Raw genomic sequence first — 22,288 nt, forward strand, 5'->3', positions numbered from 1 at the left:
TTGAGCCCTCAAACGTGAGCAGTTCTCTGTACACCATAGTTGTATTATTTAAACTTCAATGACAGCAAATAAGTGATTCTCATTTTGTTCCACAGAATAAGTCCCAACCATCATTCAAATGTAGATCTTTATTCAGAGTTTATGGATCTAAATGGATAAAAATAACAGTGAAATGATTTCCGTACATAAAATAGATGTTTCTCCCACTCTTTGGTTTTTACAAAAAGGAGGCTACATCACCTCTATAGAAAAATAATTTATGTGTAAATCAGCCTCACCAGCTCAGTTGCATCCTTTTATCAGTCGTAAAGAAAAATAGTAACCAAAAGCTGAAAGCGAAGGGTAAACCGGTCCATCCATCACACACACACTGGTCCTTCAGCCTGCCATGTCCATCTTCAGTGCAGGTTTGCAAAGGTCTGGTCATTTCTGGACTGTGTACGGCTGTCAGCCCACCAGTCTGACATTTACCTTCACCCGTTCAAGCTCAAAGTGACATCTAAAGCAGAACTCAGTCAGCGCTCCTGAGCAGAGGCATGCAGCTGCTTACCTCCACGTGTTACAAATAGTTACATATCAGAAAAGTTGCTTCCACAAATTTAGAAACACTGGATAAGAAACTGTTCATGTGTTGCATTTTTGTTCAAATGTGTGAGGAAAAATTGGTTTAAAATACTTTATATATTTCTCTGATGTTCCCATATTTACAAGTAGAAGAAACAGTGGATGTAGAGGAATTTGCTGCACCGTGAGGGAAGTTTACATTACGATAAAAAAGTGAGTGAAAGCAACACAACACAAGAGGGAACAACTTAGAATAGAAAAGTCAAAAAACACTTTGGGGCATGAACATTTCTTTCAACTCTCTGTAGGGATGCACTGGTAAATAAGCCAGAAACATGGAACCAGGTTGTGTGTCCTCACTAACCTCGGCCCTCAGCTGATTAATCAAACAGTGTGCACAAAATTATTTGTCAGTGGGGTTTGACAGCCATAGAACAATCACATTAAATACAAGCTAATACCAATGCCCCACACCCAGAAGCTCCCCACCCGTGCCTTAATCAATAAATCTGCAGGTGCGGAGACGTGGCTCCGTCCCTCCATTTGTAGACCTTCTCTGTGATCACAGTGCGGCAGAGAGGGCAGCTCTTCTCCCGGTTAAACCACAGAGCGATGCATTCATCACAGAATATGTGCTGCACAACAGAAAAGCAACAGCGTGTCAGCATGTCCTGCACTTCACATACATGATTAGATAATACATGACTGCTGATCTGATCCAGGAAAACACAAGGGGTCACATAGGGTGAATGCAATTGCAAAAAGTGGTGAATACAGAGAAAGTTAGGTTTTCAATTTCCACGCTTTTGCAGGTTTTCTCTCTTGAATACAACTACACTGATAACAAAACCTGATCAATAGAAGGGTATCAGGGGAGGCCCTGCAGCGCACGCACACACACACACACAGGTCTTACCTGACAGAGCAGAGCCCGAGGCTCCTTGTACTCTCCCTGACAGATGGGGCAGACATCTCCAGCCTCGCTGCACTGACTCCTAGTGGCTGCTGAGCCTGTATGCTGAGAAACAGAACAGCAAAACACCTCAGCACAGCTGGATACTGATTCCTCACACTGACCATTTAACAAAGAACTTCTTTACCACTGACCTCGCCCTTTAGAAATATCCTCACAGTTTTCAGTAAAGATGTCCACTGTGTGTACAATCCTAAAAGCTGAAAAAAAGGACAGGTGTTCATTTTTACTTGTCAACATTAATACAACAGATCTATTCGTGGTTAGTTTGAGCGATCAAACCTTCAGTATGAGGTAGAGCAAAGCCAGCAGGACCCCCAGTGTGAGTCCAGGGGCGCCGTCAGCCTCCTGGTAGGTGACCAGGTAGCGGAACCACAGTGGCACAGGAACCGTGGCCTGGTGGACCTGGCCCAGCTCCTCAGTCAGCATCAGCCACCGGCCCTGAAGACATAAACACACAAAGCGAGAGTGACTGGACCGGCACTGCCAAAACGAGGTATGAGAGAGAAATGATGTTTTCCTTCTTCTGCTCTCACCTGGCTTCTGTAGGTCACCAGTGACGATGGCAGCAGCAAAATAAGGCACTTCATCCCCATGAAGAGGAACTTTATTATGAAGTTGGTAATGCCCACAGCCCACAGAACCTCCCAGAAGCCCAGTGGCTCAATGGTTGGACTGAGGAAGACGAGGCTAGAGGGAGGTTGGCAGTCAGGTCAGTCAATACGCCATGATACAGATTTCCCAGAGTATAAAGAAATGGCAGAGAGTATTCTGGTTGCTCATTGCTTGCAGGAATTGGCCATAGTCTTACTGTTGGCATGAGGCATTCAGTCTTACCAATGGTAAAGTGTCTCAGTGAGGAAGGTGTAGTAAAGTAGGAGGGTGGAAGAGATCAGGAACAGTAGCAGCCAAACGCACTGCAGCTTTGAGTGACGATCCTGAGAGAGCACACGGGCAAAAGCACGGTTTAGGAATCTAAGAGCAGTGACAAGGATAAAGAATCAAAACTAGTGTTTTTCTGTTCTTGACTCACCTGAAGAAAGACTTGAGTTTGAATGCTTTTATTCACATATAGAAAAGTTGTAAAGAGGCCGACCCCAACTGCTAGACCTGGTGGATTAGGAGAGAGAGGATGAGGAGTTGTCTTGTGTTGGCAGCTGTGGTAATGGTGTGTGCTGGACTTGTACTCACCCAGAGCATGTTGGATGACCAGCTTAGCACACAGTATGATGAGGAAAGGAAGGCTCTTTTGGAGCCAGCGGAAGAGACAGCGGAGCTCGGACAAGGAGGTGCTGGGCTCTCCGGAGTCCAGATCAGAGTCGGGGGGGTCAAGCTCAGGCTCCGCATTAGCGTGGTGCTGCACCCGGACATGTCCGTGTGACTGAGAATGGGAGTGAGTGTGGGAGTTGACTCTGCACCTCCTGGATGACGCCCCTCCACCAGACTCCCCAGGCCCGCTGGTCATGGGTACCCGCACCTCGTTGATGCCAGGGCTGGCAGCAGCAGCAGCACCAGGGGCGGGCGTCCTGGTGAGAAGCTCTGGTTGCAGCGTTAGGGATAAACCATTTCCTGCATGAGCGCCCCGCTCACTTGAATTAGGCTGCATCACAGCAGGAGACTCCCTCAGTTTCAGTGCTCGTCTGGAATCACTCCTGGAACATAAAACACAAACATTTGTCTCTTCGGTCACAACTGTGATTACAGCTGTATTTACAAGTTGGATGATGTCAACTGAACAACGGAGATTGCACATGTAACCAGTGGCACCTGTTGGTCCTCTGCTGGCTGCCTCTGATTGGGGCAGGAAACAATAAAGCCAGTCAGGTGAGTGGGCAGGTGGTGATGAGTGTCTGTGTGAGACCAGAGAGACACGAGGCTTCAGCTGTGGTTTGTGTGTGGCCACACAGTTTTTATGGGGGGGTTGATTTCCTGCTGTGTGAGGAGCCGGCGTAGCAGGAATGGGGTTTTTAAGGATGTTTATTAAAAATGTTATTCTGCTTTGGGGGTGTTTAATCCGTTATTTAGTCATTAATTGTGTTTCTAGTGTTTGTGTTTGTACAGTGACTGTTCGTCGTGCTGTCCTTTTTAGTTTCATTTGTAGGATTTGTTTCAGTTCCGCTCGGCCTTGCAGGGCTCGTGGATGTAAAGACCTGGGGGGGCATCCTGTGAGGGAGGACTAACTTCCTTTAATTTTTGTTAATTGTTTCGTTTGTTTACTCACTTGCCCGTTGAAGATCTGTGGTGGGTAATTATTAACTATAATCCCTAGTAGCACTGAGAACTGACTTATGTGTGCTGGTTATAACCACGTGTGGAGTGACTGTGGTGCTGTTTTGATATGAATTGATTGCAGTGCTGTTTTGATATGAATTGATTGCAGTGCTGTTTTGATATGAATTGATTGCAGTGCTGTTTTGATATGAATTGATTGCAGTGCTGTTTTGATATGAATTGATTGCAGTGCTGTTTTGATATGAATTGATGTGCAGTGGCATTTTAAGCATGCAGTGTCTATCGGGTTCATGTGCAATAGGTATTGATAGTATACATAATTTGACCCCGTTTGGATGAATAGGATTGTGATTTTATGATGTGCACTGTGGATAATAAATATTAACGTTTATACACCTTCATTCCTTGTACTCCAGTTTATAAACACACAGTTGTCAGTCAATCTAAAATATAACACCTGTACTGCAGAACCTTACAGGCATTCATCTTGGACCATCTCCCAGTCTGGGATCAATAAAGTGCATCTATCTAATCTAGGGCTCCCTGCACACTTAGTTGATTCAGACCCAGTTTAACTTAGAGAAGAGCCCTTGAACGTAGCCACGCTCATAAATGAAGAGGACCGTGTTCATTAGGTTAGCTAAAGGCTTGTTTGCTAACTTTAGCTAACTAGCAGTCAGTGTTGCCACCATGTCCGAGCCCAGCGTTTTAGAAAGCTAATCCACGGTGACTGCACTACTCCTCGGTTACACTAGCCGTGTTCAGACAACAAACCGAGAAGTAGTTGGTGGCAGTCGGACCAGAAGACAGCTGTCCGTCTCCTCCACCGTTAGCCGTTAGCATTAGCAGCTAGCCTACCAGATGTTTTTCTATAGGGCCAGACGAGCCTCAGCTCACCTGTCATTCTGCACCCGGAGTTTCATGGTAAGCTCTCCGTCCCCATCTAATACGATTTCCAAGTCGCCAAATGAAACAAAAATCAAAAGCAAACCAAAAACAAAAGTGAGCCTTTATCTCTCAGGCTAAGCCATAAGCTGCAGACATCTTGACGTTGTTTACGGCAGCGAACGTCGCAAACTTCTTCTGCGGGATTTTTTACGGCGCGTCGGATGTGAAATGCTGCGATGAGTTCACCTGCTGGAGTAGTTTGACATGACACTCCACAGATTATAACAAACTTAGAAAATACACTATATATACATATAATACATTTAGGCTTCTGGATGGAGTTCTTTTACTATAAAAGCTGAATTCTCCAAAGTTCAGTCGCTCTCTTCACAGAGCAGCGTCCATCCACAAGGTGTCTCAGCCGGTTTGCTTCAAACTCGGCTCACTGTTAGACATTAGTCTACACCTCTGGAGGAAGGCTCCACACTTTGAGCTTCCAGGAATCAATAGTTTGGGATATTTTGCCCCTCAAAGTGTCAATATTAAGGTATTGCCAGGTGCCAGGTCTATCTCCCACATGGTGATTTGGGGGCTGAAGCTTTGCAGCAATGACCCTCACTGCTTCAGGAACTTGGGCTGCAACTGACAACTTACTATATCGTGGAGATATGGTCCTGTCCACTTCAGATAACACCAGTAATAACATGTGGCATAATACTGTTAAAAATGGCTTAGTTAGCAAAAAACAACAAAACTGTCAGCAATTAAAACTTTTATTTTCAAAAACAGTAAACACAAGAACTGCAAACTCTAGGAATGATTAATATTTAAACTATTGTAACACGTGGTTGTGGGGTTCTTCCTCTTGTGACTTGGTCACAGACCATGGTAAATGGTCTGTGTTTGTATCACGCCTTTCTAGTTTTCAGACAGACAGACAGACACTCACCTCTCCTCCTGTGGCCCTTCCTCCTCTTCAGCCACATCCCCAGTGGGTTGACTGGTACTGGGGGTTCTTCTCCTTTCTGTCTTTTCCGCTGCAAAAGTTAGATTTTGGAGTGCAGGATACCAACGTCAACGAGCAGCTGGTCCCTCTGCTCTGTCAGCTTTGTTATCTCCTCCTTGTGCTGCTTTCTCAGCTCTTTGCAGTCTTCGTCCCCGCAGTCCCTCACCTGGGGCAGGTGCACCAGGTCCCCTCCATGGTCACTGCTGGTTCGGGATTTGTGGCTCTGAGGTCTGCGAGGAGCTTCATGGTGGCCCTGCGCTTGGCCTCCCATATTGCCCCTTCCTTCTCGTGGACGGAGAGCTCGGTGTGCTTGGTTGATGTGTCTGTCCAGGCGTGTCAGGTTGTAGCTGCACCCTGTGACGGGGCAGGGAGAGCTCCTGATATTAACTCTCCTCGGTGCAGGTTGAGGAGGATCCTCCGCTCATCTGTGTTAAATACTAGGTGTGTGTTTTTAAGGTGCTTAGAAAGAGAACTGTAGCTCCTGGAGCACAACGGGCAAACTCATCGTGGCCTGGAAAACAATAATAATAATAATGGTGATTAATAGCAAAGATTAAATGAATAAATAACTATTCATAATAAGTAAATCAACACCATGTGGGAGATATGGCCCTGTCCAAGTCCTGAGGCCCCATGTTAAGGTGTGTGAAGTGGACAGACGTTGTCCACTTCACACACCTTAGTATTGGACCTAAGTGAACCGGCCCATATCTCAGCTAGAATAACAGGAAATGATCTGAGTTTCACACTGGGACTTAACAAGGACCCCTAGTTCAGAATCCCACTCCTTAAGCCCTCCTCTCCCCTCCACAGCTCGTTCCTTTCAGGGACAAATCCCCATTCAAATAGCCAGTCAGGCCGAGGACCCCCTTTCTGACCCCCAACGGAGGGCCGGATCGGACACCGTGAATTAATTTGCGGTCGTAGGTCCAATTTGGGGCCCACATGCTCAATTTGGCGCCTTGCGGCCACAGTGGCAGGTGATGGACATGAGTGATGCTGACCCCCACGGCTTTAAGTATCATGCTTCAGTCTCCAGTTGTCTATTCGCTGCTGTAAATGAAAGCCAACAAAACAAGTGCAGCGGTGAACTAGCCGAGGTTAAGGCCCCCAGGTAAGGCCCCTGTGGCCTGCTGAGGTCACCTGGACACTTTGGCCCTTTGGAGACTCTGACATGTGACAGTAACAAGAGCACAAGGCTGTGCTGGTTGGTGTCAGTGGTTCTGGGGGGCTCTGTCCGGTGCAGCTTGGTGGTGGCAGCTATATCACAGCTGATCCAAAGTGGCGTGGAGGAGTGTCTGTCCACAGGAGGCCCGATCACAGTGAGTCTACCGGTGCACCAGTGATGCATGACGTTCAATCTAATTGAATCAATTGGCCCATGGATCGACCCTGTTGTCATTGATCCCCGATCCAGCTATCGGGCATCGATCGGTTATTAAATCTGAACCAAAAAAGAATCTGTCGTTCTTTTTGTATTAGCCCTCATTATACAAACTAACTGTCATGTATAATGCCCAACATTTTGGAATGAGGTGTTCATCAATAACACATGGGTGTGATGCTCAGGTGTGCACACACTTCTGGCCATGTGTATTTGATACTGTGGCATTAACAGCACACACACTGAAACACGTATTAGCATTTCTGTATGAGCCAATTTGCCATCTAAAATTCAGCAGTTTGTTTGATTAGGTTGTCTGATTGTGTTTGTGAGATGAGTCGGGGTTGGAGGAATGTGCAGTGAATGTGCAGTGAATATGCAGTGAGGCTATTTGATTCTCATCCTGCAGTCGGGCAGAGTGAGCCAACAAACTTAGAGCATGAACACGTTGTTAGTCTTCCTCTATTGCCTGGTGGTTCTGGGCCCCTGGCCAGCCATCTGCTTTTTCATCCAACAGCCTGCCTGACTGCCTGCTACTGCTCACCTGCAGCTTAAGGCGGCTGATATGATCTCCCACAGTTTAATAAATTGGGAGAATCAAAGCTGAAGACGGGGAAACTGTTATTGAACTTCCCATAATCTCCTCTGTGACTGACTGTGTGGGGTAGTTATGCTCTGCACTAACAGCTCCTCCGGTTCATCCAGGGCCGTTTACCTTAAAACAACGAAGGCACCTCTAAAGGTTACGGGGGGGTGCAAACAAGATGTCATTATGATGGCATTACATTCACTCCTTATCATTGCTACGGGTATCAAAGTACTCTGTGGTGCTGCCGGTGTGTCCACACAGCTTTGCATTGTTTGCTTTGATTGTAGTATTTTTGAAGTATTCTCAGTAAAATGTACTTAAAGTATTAAAATAAGACGTTTCACAGAAAAAGGCCCTCGTGGCTGATAGATTACAATATTAGATTACATGATTGGACTAATGCAGCAATGTAGAGGCAGTGTTCTGTGGGACACAAGAGAAATAGTATAGAAGTAGTATAGAGAAGAGTTCTGCTTTTTTTTATTTATTTATTAGTAATTTCACCTCTTTGTGGCTCAAATGATTAAAACAACCCATCCATCCATTGTCTTTACTGCTCATCCTTAAGTTGGAGCCAATCCCAGCTGACACTGGGGGAGAGGTGGGGTGCATCCTGGACTGGTCACCAGTCAATCATAAGGCCGACACATGGAGACAGACAACCATCCACACTCTCACCCACGGGTGAGTCAGAGTGACCAGTTAACCTAACCTGTGTGTCTGTGGACTGTGGGAGGAAGCCAGAGCATCTGGAGAAAAGCACGGGGAGATTCAAGGTTCAAAGTAGACACTGTTGGTCAGGAACCATCGGTTTAATCCTTAATGGCGTGTTTTATTCTATAAACAGATCTTTTTTTAATGAACATAACTAGGATTTTTAGCTGTCAAATAAATGGCGTGGAGTGAAAATGATGACATTTCTCTCTGAACTGTAGTGGAATAGAAGTATAACATTAAATGATAAAGTCAAGAACAATTGTGAAGAACATTACATGTGGAAATGTGCTCAGTTACTTAGGACCGCTGTGACTGGGACAATATACCCCTGAGAGCACGCTTCCTTGTGCTTAGTGTGCCTCAGTCGTTATTAAATTCCACACCTTTGTGATAATAGTGTCATTTCATACAAAGCGAGCTTGTACAATAACACTCAGCTAAAGTGGCGGACAATTTCATCGATTTCAAATCTGTCTGTGTGCCTCCCATACTTAACAAATTTCAAACCGAAATGGTCTTAAAGTACCAACAAAGAGACATCAGCCATAAATCATACGCTACGAGCCGTGCCTTTTCCACAGAGCACTATCTGTGCCTCATTTGAAGGTTTTTAACCGTATTCCTGTTACCTGTTTCTGTTAAAGAGGCTTTGTTTTCTCTCACGTCTGCCTCGGCATTGCCCAGACACTGCACGAGCATGAAGTCAGTCATTGTGGTGAGAGGAGGTTAATGTACTATGGCTGTGAGAGCTGTTCCCCAGCTCTATCCCGCGCCCTGTAATTGTGTTACTGCACTATAGAATTGTCAGTGGAGTTGTACTGCCCCAGTCAAGACATCTTAGCCAAGTCTGCAGAGGGAGGTTAACTTGACATATAAATTGCTATCTGCCAAGATGAATGGAGCTCGCCGCAGAACAGATGAGGATTGCAGTGACCTGACATTGCTTCTGACAGACTCCGTATATACCCTGTCATCTCTCTCTCTCTCTCTCTTCCTTTCTCTGTACACGGTGCCAGCTGCTGCTTCCTCTGATGTCTCACTGGAGCTGCCAAAGGTTCAATGGGAGTGCTGTCCCATCTCGTGTACATGCATTCATGTGTGGATGCAGACGCATCAGAGTAATTCACTGTTTTCAATCTGCCTGTTCACTTGGCTTACTATTTCAGACAGTTACACTATGAAATAACAACTCAGAATCTGAGTGTGTGTTGTGAGAAGTTCCCACAACAGGAAAAAGACCCATCAAGTTTCTCCAGATGATACTAATGTGGACCTGTAGGTGTTGCACTAGCTGGGTTTATGGCCGCAGCTTGTCGAATACCTGTTGCTTTATGAAGCATTGACTCAATAATATGTCGACAGTTGAGGAGAAGGATTTGATGAGTGGCTCTATCTTGTTTGTGTTTTATGCTGCATTGTGTTGCTCCACACACACACACCATCCAGCGGGTGTGTGTTTGTCGTATTGGGGGATGGAAGAGGGGCATTGGCTGGCCTTTTTGATCACATTCAAAGCAATTTGGAGACCCTCCAGTTTGCTGAGTGAGAATCCATAGAGGGGCTTCAGTTATTACCATCCAGAACTGGCGAGAACGCTCATGGAGAATTAGATGAACAGGTGCAAGGCTCTAATATGCCAGAAACTGTAATGATTTGATATGACACGTTTGACAAAAACGACAGATGTAAGTTCCACACGTGCTATGGTATGGTCTGTCCATAAACATTAGCTTTGTAAAGAGACGTGCATCACAGCACTGGCCACTTTATGTCAGTGGGGAAGAATTTCTGTGCCGACAATGAATGTGTGGGAGGCAGAATTTTCTCCTCTGCAGCCTTGATTTATGTCTGTGTGTCCCCAGAGGAGTCTGCAGTCTGTCTGGTGTTTGTGTGTGTGTGTGTGTGTGTGTGTGTGTGTGTGTGTGTGTGTGTGTGTGTGCGCTCTGTGCTCTGTGCTGGTCTAGAAATCAAATGTGTCACGCCAGGGTTGAGTACATTTCTTAAGCAATTGAATTAGGAAAACTGTTATGTGTTCTTGGTCTCTCAGACCAATTTATTTGAAGGTAATGCCCCAATTTTCTGTTTGGATGCAGTGAAGAAATCCTCTAATCTCAGCCACAGTACCACTCTTATATTCAGAGTCCATGATAGAGCTCGCCCTCCTTTCAGGCAGACACAGATCTTGAGGCTGACATTTCTTTCGTGTGCCAAATTGATCAAGGGTTATGAATAAAGGTCTCCATTGACAAAATTTTGTTTTGACTGGCTTCATTTTCATTCTTTCCACAGTTACATTACTGATCTGAGGACACGTGGATCATACTGAGTACAGGCCTCCTTAGATTTGTGTGACAATTCTTATAGTTTCACAAACACGTGGAATAAAAAGGTGCATAATCAACATAACTCATTTGGTTATTTTATTCCATAAAGGATTCTCTGCTAACATCATATCAGTGTATTGTTTTCAGTTGCCAACAGATTTCCACCGACTACTTTTGTGGCTGCGCTGAACAGCTTGAAAAATAAAACGAGAGCAATGCAATCCCAGCTTCCTTTTTTAAAGGACGTGTTCACATTCAAGTGTATCTTAAAACAAAAAAGTGTTACGGCCATTTATTTGTCATTTTACAACACGGACTGGCACAACAAAATATACCGGTACAGATAAGCACATTTAGAATAGAATAAGACACAATAGATGATTCTGCATTCAGGGGAATGTAAGCAAGTCTTCACATAAAACGTTCAACATGTGGAAAAAAGATTGTTGGTTGCCATATTCTGTATGAAATGACCTTTAATACCCTTCACGTTCTTCCATGGACATTGTTTCCTGGCTATTGGAAAGTGACACAAAGAGGGAACTTCTGAAAAGAGTCTAACTTGATTTGATAGGTCTGACTCGGGCTGATATTAACGTCAGCTGACCTTTGGAATGTCTCTGCACAGAACTGAGCACTGATTTTGTCCCCCATTACTTGACCTCTTATTGACCAGCACGAACAGGAGAAACAATTACTGTACAGAAGAGCTCTTTCAGTGTTTATGCAGGCACGTTAGTATTGCTTTTGGACTGACTTGGGGGAAAATGTGGACCTGTTCTTCACATTTAAAGTATCCTCTAATTATGTCAACTCATTTAAAACAGACAGACTCACTGTGTCCACCATAACTTAATTAAAAGGGAGTTTAATCCGTTTTTCTTAAGATGACCTTTGAAATGAAGTATAGTTTCAGGTTTTCATATGCAGCATTATCTGGTGGGTCCACAGTATCACTCACATGAATGGGGTTTTATAGTATTCCACACAGACATAAAAGGCAGTGTCACTGTGTGCAGTGGCATCAAACATTACCTCAGGCCCTCCACCTATAATGTATGCATCATAAAGGCAGAACTGCAGAGCACGAAAGACACTGAAGGACAGATTATTTTCTCTGTACTTCCCAGCGGTCCCTGGCTGGTCACTGTTTCCCTTAACATCCAGCAGGTGGTGCTGTGTAATAAGTGATGACAGGAGCCGAACACAGAACACTGACTTATTCTCCCAGTATCACACGGTAACGCTGCACAGCCACCACAACACTGGAACTAAATCATGAGTGTGAATGGTTCATATATTTGTAAGACTGCTAATTTCTACTGTAAAACCGCCGGACTAATTCAGGCCCACACTGTGATGTATTGGACACATGGGATACGAACACACAAAGGTGTCTCTGCTTATAATTGGCTGTCCTAAATCAGCCATCATTAATCATCTGAATTTACTGGTTTACTGAATAAATGAAGTGCTCATTAGCTCCAGATAGACGTGAAGAGCAGATGAATGGAGCGCTCATCCTCCCAGCACACCGGTGGCCACCAAGGTGAAAAGAATCATTCCACAGTGACCTCTGTGTGCCTCTGCCCGACCTCCCCTGTGCTCCTCCCCCTCGCCCTCCTCCCCCTCTTCAGGCCTGGTAGCCACTCGCACCAGTTTTTTACACTGCACAGTTGTCGCCCTCTTCCCTTTCATCTTAATAGATGGGCTTCTTCCCAGCCGCCATAGAGAAAAAAAGCCTTATCGGCCACGACGTGGTCTCTCAATTGCCAGTCTGATCGATGTGTGCAGCCTGGATCCAGGCCACTGCATTACTTGCAGAGACTCGTAGCTACTCACCATGGATACACATCACTGCTCACATCTTGTTGCTGTTGTGGTGTAATTGTTTTGTTAGTGTGGCTCAGACTCAGTATAACATGGTGTCCATTTAAATGTTCGCATAGCACCGTGTGGCTTAATGCTCATAAACAGGTGCATTTGTTCAATGTCATCGTGACCAGCGACACAGTGGATCCACCGAGGAAACCATTTACCTTAACCTCGTGAAACCTTAGTACACGAAACACTGAGTGTTCTCTGTTGGTGGCTCGTTGTGATTATATTAAATTGGAAGCTGTGTTTTCCCAACTCTTATTTTCTACGAACTGAAACCCCGATTCTTGGACTTCATGCTGTCAGAGTGAAGAAAGCTGTGCGGAGAAGGTGTCAGGATGAATTTTAACACGGGTTAAAAAGCTGTTGCGGTTCTTTAAGAGGCACCATGATGTTTTGTATTGATGGCATGTAATATCTCAGCAGAGGTCCTTCTCTTCCACCGCCCTCTCCCTCCTCCTCCCCTGCTAGCTGGAGGCCAAAAGCCTGGGCCGCCATGCCAGTCCTAATAAATCCTCAGCTCAGAGTGGCGGCGGCAGCAGCAGGCCGGCATTCTTCAGGAGCCAGCACTTCCCCTAATCTGCCCCCGAGATGGAGCAACAGTTGGCCTGGCTGGTGGGGAAGGGAGAGGAGAGGAGCGGAGGGAGCGGAGGGAGCGGAGGGGGCTCCCTGGTGACAGGAGCATGATGTGTTTGTAAAAACACTGGGAATGTTGGAATTGGATACGCTCAGGCTCTCACTCTCCCTTAAGCAGGCTTGTGTGGAGATGCAGAGGCTGATTTTGGCAGATGTGTTAATTTTCTCCTGTGCTTAACACAGAGACCAACAGAGAGCATTACCCTACCTGCCACACTTGGTTTTTTCCATGATGTTCAACACTTTGATCCCCTCCGGTGTGTGTGTGTGTGTGTGTGTGTGTTTGTGTTGGAGAAAGCAAAAGCAAGAAAAGAGAGGAGGAAACTCAGAGAAACACTGGACTAGGAAATGCCTTGCAGATGTGTGAAGCAATGTAGCCACCCGTGTCAGCCAAGAGATTTTAGTTGGTGCTGAGAAGAACATGATTCTGTGCTGTAAACGGGTCGAAGGGTTTCATATACAGCATGGAGTGGCTGAAATGTATTTGCATCCCCTTATAAGTACGTCCCATTAGCTGAGTGTGAATGTGGTTAACAGACTGATTGTGTGTCAGGCCCTGGTCAATAGACATGGTTTTGTCTACTTATGTAGCTGACACGGCGTGTGCGGTCTTTATAGAGATCAGGCCCCCGTGAATGAATTCCTCTCTGCTGGTCTCTAGTTTCAATTGATTGCTTTAATTTGGCCTATAATGAGTAGGATGCCTCCTGCCTGCAATTAGTCCATGTGAGTGTGTGTGTGTGTGTGTGTGTGTGTGTGTGTGTGTGTGTGTGTGTGTGTGTGAGTGTGTATGCTTGTGGACTGTGTTTAATTACTGCAGTGGATGGATGCCGTGTGGCCTTCAGGAATGGGGAGGATCCTCAACTGTGCTTGGCATCTTGACACCTCTGCCCACAGTTTGTCAGGGCCAGGACTTGACTTAGTGCCTTCCTGTCTGAAGGAGGTAGCCAGATTTTTTCACCGTATCACTGTGAGTCCCGGTGTTTGACCTATTGACCTGAGCCCTTATAGATCTGAAGTTTGTGAGAGTAAATCAGCACAAAGCATGTGTCAGAAGAGCGTTCTACATAACTTAACCTTACTCAGTCAAGCAATTTGACCTCAGTAGCTCATCTGTGTGTTCTGTGTTTACCAACATAAAAAGGAACAAGAGGAATTGGACTGAAAAGCCGGAGGCATATCCTGCTGGTTAAGTTGGCTAAGGTACAAACCACACACTCCAAGTGTCATGGACTCAAATCCATCACAGGGGACAGTCAAGTATGTTATGCTCCTTAGTCACAGTTTTGAAGTACCTGCACATGTAGTACTTGTATTATATGCTACTTTCTACTTCTACAACATACAATAAGCCCATGAAATACAAAGCATTGTTAGACAGTGAATGTGTGGTTCCCAAAGTTTTTGGTCCGTGACTCTCTGCAAAGAAATGTCTAATTGGTGCCCATTGTCACATGCCAGAGTTGTTAGCAGTTAGCAACTCCCCAATATTCCACTACAATGATACAGCAAGTGGTCCCGACCCTCACAACAGAGAAGTGAATGTGTTGTAAAGTAGTTGTTCTATAGGTCTGTGTATAAAAACAGTTTTGACAGGACCACACAATGAACAGCATTATTTCATAATGACGATGTATCTGCTATTGTGATTGCATCGTGTGTAGTGCTCCGTTCTGAGCACGTGACAAAACAGGAATCTATTAATTTATGGACGTCAACAATTACACTATTGTGAACCCTTCATTCAGACATCCAGATGGTAGACTACCAAAGGAGCTCATGTCCTCAGCATAATGAAAACTAAATTTACCCTCAGACACCCTCCCTTTCTGTCTCATTTGTCTCCCTATCACTCTGTTTTTGTTTTAATAAAATCATGCTTGCTCATCAGCAGAGGAGGCTGAGTGTCTCCTCTTCCTGGGCGAGAGCAGCAGCAGATCCCTTGGGGCGTGATGGTGGTGGTGGTGGTGGTGGTGGTGGTGGGCTTGGTTCGGTGTGTGCAGCCGCTGTTGGCCTGTAGTGAATGCAAATGAGGCTGTGATATACTCTGTGTATATACCCAGGCACTAACTCTATCTCTCACTATCACACTCTCCCTCACTGTCTCCTGTCCCATCTATCTCAAGGTCCTGAGGGTGCACTCTCCATCCTCCACCTTTGTTTAAATCATGATAACAAGGTGCACTTAGCACTCAGCTGTCACACACACACACACACACACACACACACACACACACACACAGCCAAAATGGTGGCTTTATTACACTAGAGGCATGCAGATTAGTTGAGAGATCACGTTGTGATCATGCAGGTGATCATGAACAGTTTTTGACACGGTGCCTGACATGGTTGTAGGCTAGTCCCCACAACGGGCCTCCTAAAGCACAGTAACAGCAGGACACCTGGTCCCAGGCTGTATTCCATCATGTTCAAGGACTGAAACGTCCCCTTAAGATAGTGAGAGTGGGACAGTTACCTCCACACCATGGCTCTGGAGACCTTGATTTGATTTTAATACTCGTATTGGCTGAAAACAAGTAGACCGCTCATGCATGAATAGCTCATCTATTTTATATATATATATATTAAACTTTAGATGATTGTTTATGCTTCATGAATAAGCCACTGTGATTATTTGTTCACAGATCTCCTAACCTCCACCTCAACTTAATTATCCTCGAGTTGTTTCATGCTAATTTGAAGTGTAAAGCAGACTTCTTAATGATGTTGTGTGTTTGATCATTGTGAAGCTCCTCCACCAGAAGGATGGATACCATTTGTTTTTCTCAGTCATTAAGTAGATAATCTTATGTTGATTGCCACAAGCTAATTACAATAGCCACTGCTGGAGTGCTGGACTGCTGAGACTGTAGAATAAAACAGCTGTACAGGTAGAGCTGAAGAGCTTTTATGGGAGCAGCCCGACTGTTCTGCTCCCCACTTTCCCTTTATAATCCTCATATAAATATTACTTATTGTTTCCAGAAGACCACCAAAAGGAAACATATAGCTTTTTTATTCACCGCTGCTCATCATCAGCACTGCAGACTTGATGGACCATGCGTCCTGATATATTTTTTGAAGCTGATCCCACAGCACCTTTGCGCCCATGGAAACTAAAACAAGAGTTATTCAACAGTATTTTCAACCTGTACAAGTTGTGTCACCCGACATGACACACGGAAAGCATTTTACAGATGAAAGACTTCAGCTGCTGCTTATTGAAAACATACATTATGTACTTCTGTGGCTGTTTGTGTGTTATATTGAAGTTACACAGATGTATCAGATAAATGAATATGATACATGTTGAGTCTTAGTAACATAAAGGAATAAGAAGGCTGGTTTTTCTGCAACACTTTAAAGGTCTGCTGGCTTTTAATGTGGAAAACCTTGTGATTTGAGCCCTTCAACTGAAGCAAAAGATCCTTTATGGTTCACAAGAAGTTGAGTCAGCTCTAAAATATGATCCTGTCCTTGTACAGAATATGTTCTCACACCGTTCTCACAGGCTGGCAAAATGATAGTATTAGGAGTGACCTCCAGCCATACCTGCAGCGTCTCCTCGAGAAACATCGCCGCTGCAAATGAAAACGGGAGGCCGAATAAAAGGAGGGAGGTGATGCAGCAATTGGCAGCCTTTGTGCTTTCAACTCAGTCTGGTTGTTAAGTCTGTAATAGAAAACTCAAATAACCAGTGATTGTAGTGCAACTGAGCAGTACTGAAAGAATCAAAGAAATGTGGTCTGGGTACTGATTTTACACAGACTGATCCTTTCTACTCTGAGGGTTTCACTGATAACCGTCCTGTCTTCTGCAGGTTCTACAAAGAACCATATTGTATTCTACAGATGAGGCAAAAAACATGACTGAATCCCAGATGTTGAATATTGTGGTCAATGTTCCAACATTCAAACCATTTTTAATGACTAAAGGATTCAACTGAAACCCTTGAAACACTGATGGAGGAGGTATGTAATGATAAACCGTGAGGACAGAACAGGAGAGGCTGCGTAGGGAATGGGTCAACACTGAGCATAGGACCAGTGGAATCAGTAAGACGACAGGACACCAGCCAGGCGCATCGGGCTGTGCTCAGCAGGTCAGCTCATGTTAAGAGATGGGAGAGAAAAAAGACAGCGGCATCATGCCTACGTCCACTTGCGACACCAGATGAATCAGGAGCCGTCTGTCCAGTAATCAACGTCTTCAGTGTTTCTCTAAACTTCAGTGTCGTTCACTTCTGCTGTTGTATTGTGATGCTGTGCCTCAGGGTTAGCTTTAACATCAATATGAGATTTCAACTGTTTTCCCACTCTGCTTAAATTCAGCTCCTGAGAAATAGCCCCATCGGCCCCATCCTATTTAAAATGTTAAAATGCTGGGGGTTTTCTCTCATTGCACTAATCCTCATTTGTCTGACACATTCAGCTCTTTGGATAACGGTAAGATCCAAAAGAAAACTCGGTTGGTTTATAAATGAGCCTGCACAATATCAGAAATTTGTTCCAGTAATTTAAGTCTCAACTGTGTGTTTTATCTGTTCTCAGAGTTGTCTCACTTCTATCAAAAAAGATCTAAATATAAACCTAATTTTCACTGATTTATGATAAATAAATGTCTGATAAGTAAAAGCATTATTTGCAGCTCAGATGTGCTGCTGGGTCTCCTGGTGGCTCTAGACTGAACCTAACCGCACCACTCCTCCACCAAACCCTTTACCCTGAACCTGAACCTTAACTTTCAAACCTCTCAACCACAGAAAAATGTGAACAGGATCGTCCATATGAACGTCCTCTTCCTGTGGCGTTCACGACTTCAGGAGAGGACGCTTTACGAAAGCTTTACGTAATTTTAAACACATCAGTTACACATCTTCCCATGTTGTAACCACAGGCTCACAAGTTGAAGGCAGCAATAATCACCAAGTGTTATGTATCGCCTGTCTGTATGTGTGTGATTACAGGGTTTGACTTCTGTAGCATATTAGCGGAGAACCCTGTTAGTCAAACAGCTACGACTTCAGTTCGTTTATTGTTCTCTTTTGTTTTTCTTAACCTGGTCCACCTGCATGTTTTAGATGTTTCCCCGCTCCAGCACACCTGATTCAAACGATCAGCTCGTCTTCAAGCTCTGCAGAAGCCTGATAACGACCCATTCATTTGAATCAGGTGTGCTGGAGCAGGGAACCCTCTACAACGTGCAGGTCGGGGGTCCCAGGACGATTGTTTTATTCCTGTTTCTTTACAATTTCTCAAACACTTTGTGCACTATGATAGCCTCTCCCTCAAGTTATATTTATATCTCCACATTTTTCCTCATGTGTTTCCTGAATTATAGCTCCTAAACCATTCGTCAGGCATACACAAGATATACTTTACACCAAAGTTAGGCAGTATTGAGATTTGAATCATGCAAGCCTTTTTCTCTGATTTGCCCATTTATTGCTCCATAAAGCAGTTTAGGAGAAAATTCGGAGAGGTCCATGGGTACAGCAGAGGAGCTCCTGGTGTTCACGTGTTTCCACTGTTCTCGGCCGAGGAAGGGCCTTTCTGTCTGGAGCTTGCATGTTCTCCCCGTGTTCACGACTGTTTCCTGCAGATGCTCTGGTTTCCTCCCACCACCACAACATGTGTGTTAGGTTAAGTCTCTCTGGTCGCTGGGTGCTGCACAGTGGCTGCCTACTGCTCCTAATGGTTAGCGAGGGATAAATGCAGAGATCAGATTTCCCTACATTGCGCTGTGTTTGATCATATGTGACAGTAAATTTGGTTTGATTTGATTTCAGCCAGTTTCCCAGACATAGATTAAGACTTGTCCTTGACTAAAAGAAAAAAAAATCAATGAAGATCTCCTTTGAAAAAAGTTTTTAGTTTAGGACTAGGCTTAATCCATGTCGGGGAAACTGAGCCATAATGTTGATGTTGATGCCTGAAGTGTCCTTTGGAATTGTACTGTTGTGCTGTGAATATCACTGTAAAAGTAATTTGATAATAATAATAATAGAACATAAGTGAAAGTCATTAGGTAACTCCATGTCCAACTACTTTTAAATGTACCTGGTGAGGGTCTTTTAACACCTGTACTTTCAACAATCCTTGAAGAACTCTTAATTCCAAAAGGTGCTTTGGATGAAGAGGGTTCTTAATGGAGGCTCACACTACAGGAGTTAAAATCCTGACCGATTTTAAATCAGGTTGCATCACAGATTTGAAAGTAAGGGTGCATCACATATTACATGATACTGTTAAGATTATGCATTACGTCACACGATCCATCATGACCTCATGGGGATGCAGATGTAAACAAAACAGAGACTGACGTGGTGCAACTTGCTAATGCTCAGTGAGAAAAAACAAAAGCAGGCAGCTGAACGAGTCTGGGTGAAAAAATGGAGAGGGGGACATGGTCAGCACGGGCTTTCTGCTCTTCAGCCAGAACTAGAGATCAGTTTTAATACCTGTCAACAGCACTATGCTGACGTTAGCTCATGCTCTGTCGCTCCGGGACTCCAGTCTCCTTGTAGACTTGTCTCTCTCTCTCTCTCTCTGTCTCTCTCTCTCTGTCTCTCTCTGTCTCTCTCATTTGCTGTTGTATTCCAGCTCAGAAAGTAGGGATGTAATTACCCAGGTGTCCAATCAGAAAAATCAAAAACGTTTGAAATGATTGGGGCCCCCCCGATGAGTCTCTGAGCACATCTGCAGGTTTAAGATTGGATCTGTAAGTAAAGCCCTCACGTTACCAGATAATCTGGGCCAAACATTGGTACCAACCAAGGTACCCGACCAGATTTCTCCATCAATCACTGAGAGGGGCGAGCTTCCCTTCAGGAAGAACCCTTTTGGAACCCTTATTTCAAAGAGTGTATGTGTACGTCATCAGTTTATCCGCATGCTTCAGTCCCTCTCTGTCTATACCATTTTTTTATCATCATTGTTGTTGTTGCCCTTGGCCTCAGCTGTGGTGGTAGATATCTCTGAGACAACAGCTTAGTCCGTCTCTCCTCCTCCGTCCTCGGGGACAAACACAGACTATTGCTCCTAGCCCTGGAAAACACAGGCTAGCAGTATGGTAAACATTCCTGTTAGAGCAGCTTACCTATGTAACAGATAAGGACTACTTAGTGTATTTACATTGTAAGATGAATCACACTAACTAGAATGAATTTGGAACGCATCCCAGTAATTGAAGCATGAGGTTATTGCTCCATGCAGGTTAACTGGTTGTGTGAAGGAATGCAGCTTTATACAGCAGCTCTGCACTGCTGTGGTATAAATAATCAGAGCTTGTATGGGTTTGCAAATGAGCCCACACAGCAGAAAGTGAGCGAATTAGGTGTGTGTGTGTGTGTGTGTGTGTGTATGTGTGTGTGCTTCTGTGAACTTGGACTTGTGCACATGCCTTTGTCTCTGCACCTGTCTGTGTGCGACCGTGTGCCCGCATGCATGTGTGTGGTGTGTGTGATTGACTCCTCTGGCCTGGCTGTGTTTGTATAAACTGGATGTTGTTGCCTCTGAGACCTGGCCCTTCCACCGCCTCCAGCTGTGGGCTTTAACCCAAGCTGCTGTGAGCTGTGTGACCCACAACATCAAACACACACACACACACACACGCACACACACGCACGCATGCATCTCTAAACACACATCTTAAGCTCTAATTTATGCAATCACTGGTCTCAATTTACATACATTACCATAGATCAAACATGTTGAGGCTGCTTGCAAGGTCACTGCTGAAACGCTCCCTCCTATTTTAATGGGAGGATAACATGTATGATGGCTGCAGCAGTGTATCCTTGATTTATTTCTAGCGCCGGAGATTTCTGACACTCTATAGCACGATATGCCGCTATCCCTGCACGTCCCCTCCTACCGCTCTAACCGCTCAAGCAGACGTAAAATGCATAGACCTCATTATGACACAATTGCAGGGTGCACCGGCAAGGATGTCTCTCTTAGCATAACAGCTCTTACTGCTAAACAATGGGCCCTGTGTTCCCTCTGTGGAGGTATGTAATGGCATGTGAGCTGTTGAAAAGGGAAGTGGGCTGGAGCCAGTGATGTCTCCCTCATTCCCCTTTTCCTATCCCTGCCTGCCTCCCTCTGTGCTGGTTAATATGCATTTCATTAGGTGGCCTGCTGTTGGGGAACCATGCTCTTTTGGCTCGTCTCTTCCACTCGCAGCGTGACTCCCTCCAGGATCGGACGTAATGATTCTCTGAGAAGGCAGCAGGTCCAAGCCCACTTTCCACTTTGCATCCAGCCACAGAGAAAGCTGTGGATAATGCACCTCCGCTCTCCCCTGTCTCTAACTGAGATGGATGCAGATGAGCTTTTCTATACCTCTCATTGTGTGTGTGTGTGTGTGTGTGTGTGTAGGAGGCGGTGTGCCTTACGCAAGAAATGGATTGGTCTGTGTCTTTAGACTGGGCCCGGTGAGGCAGGCGGAGAGTATAATCTGATTTAAAGCATGTCAAGGATTGTGAATAATTTCCTCATTACCCCCACCCCTCCCGTCATTTTCAGGGCATATTTAATTTAACAAGAAGAGGGAGAGGACTGTGTGTGTGTCTTTGTGTGTATGTCACGTCTGTGCTGAAGACTGTCTCCTATCTTCCCGCTCGAGGAGCAAAGAATTACTCCTTGCATACTCTCTTCTTTCTGTCTCTCACTTTGCCTCTCTCTCCCTCCCTCTCTCTCTCTCTCTCTCTCTCTCTCTCTCTCCGACCCCCTGAGAGCTACAGCTGTCACAGTGTCACTTTTCCCATCCATAATTGAGGAGTGCGCACTGCACAAAGCCCATGAAACCATGTCAACCACTTCCAGTTGCTCCTGTTAAATAATCAGGCAGAACCAACAGTGCCGGGGGGAATCTGCCTGTGCAGCTGCCTGTACCACTGGCTTGTGCAATCAGTCCTCAATTTACCCATTCTTCTATCCCCTCCCACCCCCATCCCCAGCGGACCCCCCACTCACCCATGTACCCAAACACACACACACACACACACACACACTCCACTGGCCCAGTTGCTAACCCTGTCAAGTCAAAGTTGGGTCTTTTTTTGGTTGACAGCTAACCGCAGTGATCAAGAGAG

General features: G+C 45.1%; 1 protein-coding gene across 1 annotated transcript; it reads right to left on the reverse strand.

The window, feature by feature from the left end:
- Window positions 1-113: 113 nt before the first annotated feature.
- rnft1 (ring finger protein, transmembrane 1) lies at window positions 114-4,835 on the reverse strand. The gene is made up of 9 exons (XM_070843514.1): window positions 4,667-4,835; window positions 2,729-3,189; window positions 2,571-2,647; window positions 2,375-2,475; window positions 2,074-2,227; window positions 1,820-1,978; window positions 1,672-1,737; window positions 1,481-1,582; window positions 114-1,199 (listed from the first exon to the last, which is right to left on the reverse strand). The coding sequence occupies exons 1-9, from the start codon at window positions 4,690-4,692 to the stop codon at window positions 1,065-1,067; spliced, it is 1,281 nt and encodes a 426-aa protein (XP_070699615.1). The 5' UTR covers window positions 4,693-4,835; the 3' UTR covers window positions 114-1,064.
- Window positions 4,836-22,288: the final 17,453 nt, after the last annotated feature.

The sequence above is a fragment of the Pempheris klunzingeri genome, chromosome 14 (genome assembly GCF_042242105.1).
Source record: "Pempheris klunzingeri isolate RE-2024b chromosome 14, fPemKlu1.hap1, whole genome shotgun sequence".
Classification (NCBI taxonomy): Eukaryota; Metazoa; Chordata; class Actinopteri; order Acropomatiformes; family Pempheridae; genus Pempheris; species Pempheris klunzingeri.